This window comes from Magnolia sinica, chromosome 14 (assembly GCF_029962835.1).
Source record: "Magnolia sinica isolate HGM2019 chromosome 14, MsV1, whole genome shotgun sequence".
Taxonomy (NCBI): Eukaryota; Viridiplantae; Streptophyta; class Magnoliopsida; order Magnoliales; family Magnoliaceae; genus Magnolia; species Magnolia sinica.
In genome coordinates, this window is record NC_080586.1 from 16622294 (window position 1) to 16627379 (window position 5086).

The 5086-nt window shown below is 46.0% G+C and overlaps 1 protein-coding gene across 1 annotated transcript; it reads left to right on the plus strand.

The window, feature by feature from the left end:
- Positions 1-422: 422 nt before the first annotated feature.
- Positions 423-4854, plus strand: LOC131225572 (translocase of chloroplast 101, chloroplastic-like). Its single transcript, XM_058221123.1, has one exon. The coding sequence runs from the start codon at positions 586-588 to the stop codon at positions 4735-4737; it is 4152 nt and encodes a 1383-aa protein (XP_058077106.1). The 5' UTR covers positions 423-585; the 3' UTR covers positions 4738-4854.
- The last annotated feature ends 232 nt before the right edge of the window (positions 4855-5086 follow it).

Sequence of the window (5086 nt, forward strand, 5' to 3'; positions counted from 1 at the left end):
AATTGGCCATTTGGGTTGCATTAAATGCAAGAGTCATCTGTGGTGTGGTCCATTTGAGCGTTGGATCTGCCTCATTCTTATTAGCATACCTTAAAATGATCCGAGAAAAGGGATGGACGGCGTGGATAAACAGATACATCACGGTGGGATCCTCCACAGATCTACCTGGAAGGTAATCCGTCCAATAGGTGGCAGGACGCAATCCGCGTTCCATGTGGATAACACTTGTAAGAGGGACATGGACCGTTAGAAGGAAAACAACCCACATCCTATACTCAACGAACACGTGTGGCCCAACTGATGAGTGGACGGTGAAAATTCCTAGGGCAGGTGATGATGGACTAGGTGGGCCCCACTTGATTAATGCAAAATCCAATGTGTGAGGGCTAGTAATGTCATGCACCACACATCTGTCGAAGTCAAGCCATGCACGGCTAGCCATCTCTCTCATCTTCTCCTATCCTGTCTTCCATAGTCGCAGCCAAAAGCTAAAACCCTACCAAAACCCTCTCTCTCTCTCTCTCTCTCTCTCTCTTTGTATTTTTCCAAGCTCTGTTTTCTGTTGTAGAAACAAAGCTAAAAGCCATGTACTCAACCCTCTCTCCATCTCTTTCCACAGCACAAAGGGCCCCACCTTCGAAAGCCCCACCAAAATCAACAGGAACACTTCCAGCAGGAGCAGCGGCAGAGACTTCTCTCTCTCCTTCAGGTTCTTCTTCTTCGTCTTATTCTCTTCCTATAAGAGCTCCTCCTACTTCAGATTCCTCTGATGATGAAGAAACCATTGTCGAAGAACCGAGCGAAAGTGAAGAACACAGAAAAATTTCCATTCATTACAGAAAAACCAGTTCTGAATCGAAAATCTTTGAAGATAGCATTGAGGTGGTTTCTGGAAGGTCTTTTTCCAAAGACCCAGATGGAGAGAATCTGGAAATAGCCTCTGGGGGAGAGGAAAACGGAGTTCCTTTTGTCAGTTCCGATGTGGGTTTTCCTCCGCTGAAAACGCTGATGCCGGTCGCGCATTTATCGGTTGAGGATGAGGATGGAATTGGCGATGTGGGGTCGGTTGGTGACATCGAGGATGATGGGTTTTCAGATGTGATTGTTCGGGTTCCTCTGTTTCTAGATGGTTTGAAAATGGATGAGAGCAGAGATTGTAATGCTGAAAATCAAGGAATTTGGGTTTCAGGTGGTGAATTAGAAGACCCATCAAGAGATTCCGATGCCATCAGAGCAACGGGATTGGGTGAGATATTGGTTCTTGTCAAGGATGCGGATGCAATCAAAGGAGATGCTGAAAGTGCTGAAAACGCGATCAAAGGAGATGTTGAAAGTGCTGAAAATGGTGTTTTGTGTCGGGAAGCAAAAGACTGTCCTGTGGAAAAGGATCCTGTTGAGGCTTCGGCTGCAGTTGAATTGGTTGAATACAGTTTGGAGGCGGACAAGGGCAATGTCTTGCCTGAAAATCTGATGACCAGTGAGAATGTAAATGTGTCAGTGGAAGAAATCCTTGCATTTGAAAGGCAGGAGCTTTTGTTGATTGAATCAAAAGACAGTATTCCAGATGAGAAGGATGGGGTACCTGATAGCAATAATCAGAAGTCAGCAATTGGAGGGGGTTTGATTGCTGAAACTGAACAGTCAGGTGTGTTGGGGGTGTCTGAAAATGGGCCTTCGGAAACACAAAAGGGGAAGCCTGTAGTTGAAGAAGATGCAGTTTTGCATGGTGGGTCCAATCAATCTAGCCCCGTCATTGAAGAAGCGAAAGATTTGAAGCTCACTGAAGCAGATTTACATGAGGAACTAGGATTCAGATCAGTTGCAGCATTATCTGATTTTGAAACACAACTGAATGAGCAAGTAACCATGTTGGCTGTGGATGCAATGGAATCTGAATGTCTAACCGATGGACATGGCATGTACGAAGAGCAGATCGCTGACTCTAGCTGTAATCCAATAGAACTGAATTTATGTGAGCAGATGGAATCACAGCCTCTTGTTGTTGAGAATTCCGAATGTTTGGAGAATGATAGTGAGATGACAGGGAGTTTCGGCCTAACTTCTCATGATAATGGAATGGCGGATGCTGAAGAATCGCAAGTGATTGGGGAATATGAAGAAAATGCTTACATGATTGGAGCAGACGAAGACTTGGTTTCAGATGAATATGCAATCTCCGGGGGCTCTGAAACTGCCAACCTGATTCTAAGAGAAATGGACCTAGGTTCTTCCCGTTCTCAAATGGGTTTTGAGAGCTCTTATGATGACTTGCAGAAGATTGATGCACAGATCATTTCGGACTCAGATGAAGAAGGGAGCACTGATGAGGAGGCAGACAGGAAAGGGTTATTCGACTCTGCTGCATTGGTTGCACTCTTGAAGGCAGCTAGTGGCACAGGAGAAAATGGGAGTGTCACTATCACCGCTCCGGACAACGCTGGGATTTTCTCTGTTGAGCGTCCTGCCAGTTTGGGACCGAGGGCTCCATCTCTATGGCGTGGTCCTCACCCATACCAACCAAGCATCTTTACTCCCTCAGAAGTTTCCGTTGTGGGAGAGTCGGAAACTAACATGGGTGAGGACGAAAAGAAGTTGTGGGACAAGATACAGCAGATGAGGGTGAAGTTCTTGCGTCTTGTTCAGCGACTGGGCCATTCTCCCGAAGATGCAGTGGCCGCACAGGTTTTACATCAGCTGGGCCTCGCTGAGAGTATCAGCCTGGGGAGACAGGCTGGTCGAGATTTTTCCCTCGAAGGTGCCAAGAAAACAGCAATGCAAATGGAAACAGCTAGGCAAGATGATCTTGACTTCTCCTGCAATATTCTAGTCATTGGGAAAACTGGAGTGGGTAAGAGCGCAACCATAAATTCCATTTTTGGCAAAGAAAAGACTCCAACAAGTGCATTTGAACCCGCAACTAATGCTGCGAAAGAGATTTTTGGAATGGTAAATGGGGTTAGGATGCATGTCATAGACACGCCAGGTCTCCGACCATCTGTGATGGACCAAAATATGAACAAGAAGATCTTACTGTCCGTGAAGAAGATTATGAAGAAATTTCCACCGGATATCGTTCTCTACATTGATCGGCTTGACACTCAAACAAGAGATTTTAATGATCTGCCGATGTTAAGATCAATCAGTACTACTTTGAGTCCATCCATCTGGTTGAATGCCATTGTTGTGCTGACTCATGCTGCTTCTGCACTACCAGATGGACCAAATGGGGCTCCGTTGAGCTACGAGGCATCCATTGCTCAAAGATCCCACATTGTTCAGCACTCCATGCGGCGGGCCGCTGGTGATATTCATCTGATGAATCCAGTCACTCTAGTTGAGAATCATCCCTCTTGCATAAGGAACCAAGATGGCCGAGCAGTGCTTCCCAATGGCCAAAGTTGGAGGTCTCAGCTACTGCTGTTGTGCTACTCTTTGAAGGTCTCATCCGAAGTGAATTCACTATTGAAACTTCAAGACCCACCTGCCAGGAAGCTTTTCGGGTTCCGTGTTCGTTCCCTGCCACTACCCTTCTTCTTGTCTTCTCTTCTGCAATCTCGGGCTCATCCCAAACTCTCTACCGATGTAGGCGGTGAGAATGGCGGCTCTGATGTTGATTTGGCAGACTTATTGGATTCTGACCAAGAGGAGGAAGAAGATGAGTATGATCAGCTTCCGCCGTTCAAGCCTCTGAGAAGATCTCAGATTGCCCAGCTTACCAAGGAACAAAAGAAGGCATATCTCGTGGAGTATGATTATCGGGTCAAGCTCCTTCAGAAGAAACAGTGGAGAGAGGAGCTTAAAAGATTGAAGGAGAGCAAGCAGAGAGTGAAGGAAGGGCAGGATGACTATGGGTACAGAGATATGGCCCATGAAGATTTCGATCATGTGAATGAGGACCCTGCAGCTATATCAGTTCCTTTACCCGATATGGCCTTGCCATCATCCTTCGATGGGGACAATCCTTCTTACAGGTACCGGTTTTTGGAACCGACATCGCGGCTTCTGGTGCGGCCTGTTTTAGACACGAATGGGTGGGACCATGATTGCGGGTATGACGGAATCAGCCTTGAAGAGAGTCTCGCTGTTCTTGGCCGGTTTCCAGTGTCTGCATCGCTCCAAATCACAAAGGATAAGAAGGAATTCAGCATTCACTTGGATTCAGCGGTTTCAGCAAAACATGGCGAGAATGGTTCGACTCTAGCAGGCTTTGAAATTCGAAGAGTTGGAAAGCAGCTCGCCTACATTCTAACAGGCGAAACAAAATTCAAAATTATTAAAAAGAACAAGACCGCTGCTGGTGTATCCATTGCTTTCATAGGTGAAAATATAGCCACCGGAATCAAGATCGAGGATCATATTTCAATTGGTAGACAGTTGAGTCTGGCCTGTAGCACTGGTGCGGTCTGCGGGGAGGGCAATGTTGCCTATGGGGCCAACTTGGAAGTTCGCCTCAGAGATCAGGATTATCCGATAGGCCAAGACCAGTCCACCTTTGGTCTGTCTTTGATGAAGTGGCAGGGCAACTTAGCATTGGGGGCCAACCTGCAATCACAATTTGCATGTGGTAGGAACTCTAAGATGGCCATCCGTGTCGGACTCAACAACAAACTCAGTGGGCAGATCACGGTCCGGACGACCAGCTCAGAGCAACTCCAGATCGCGCTCATGGGTCTTCTTCCTATCGCCATTTCAGTCTTCAGGATCATCTGGCCCGGTGAATCTCAGTTCGCTCACTAGATTTTTTTTTGTTTTGTTTCATGTTATAGTCATTAATCTGAGATCACGAGGGGATCAAAAATCAGATAGCTTGAATATTTAGCATGGTTTAGTGACAATGTGCTCTTTATATCCTGATTTTGGTTTTTCCATTTCAGTTTAGAACTTTTGTCTGCTCAATAGCATTACATAACTGTTGAACAATAATTAATTTTTACAGCCATGACAGCAAGTTATATTCGTTTAGCCGAAATATGATGATGAGAAGTACTTTAGGGTCCATTTGGGTATGGGATCCCCCAGATCAGGATTGTCTAATCCTGATTTTGGCAAGCCCCATGCTCTCCATTTTGGGTTCACTGCACTAAAA

Coding starts and splice junctions, on each gene's coding strand:
- LOC131225572 (XM_058221123.1), top strand. CDS start 586: ATGTACTCAACCCTCTCTCCATCTCTTTCCACAGCACAAAGGGCCCCA.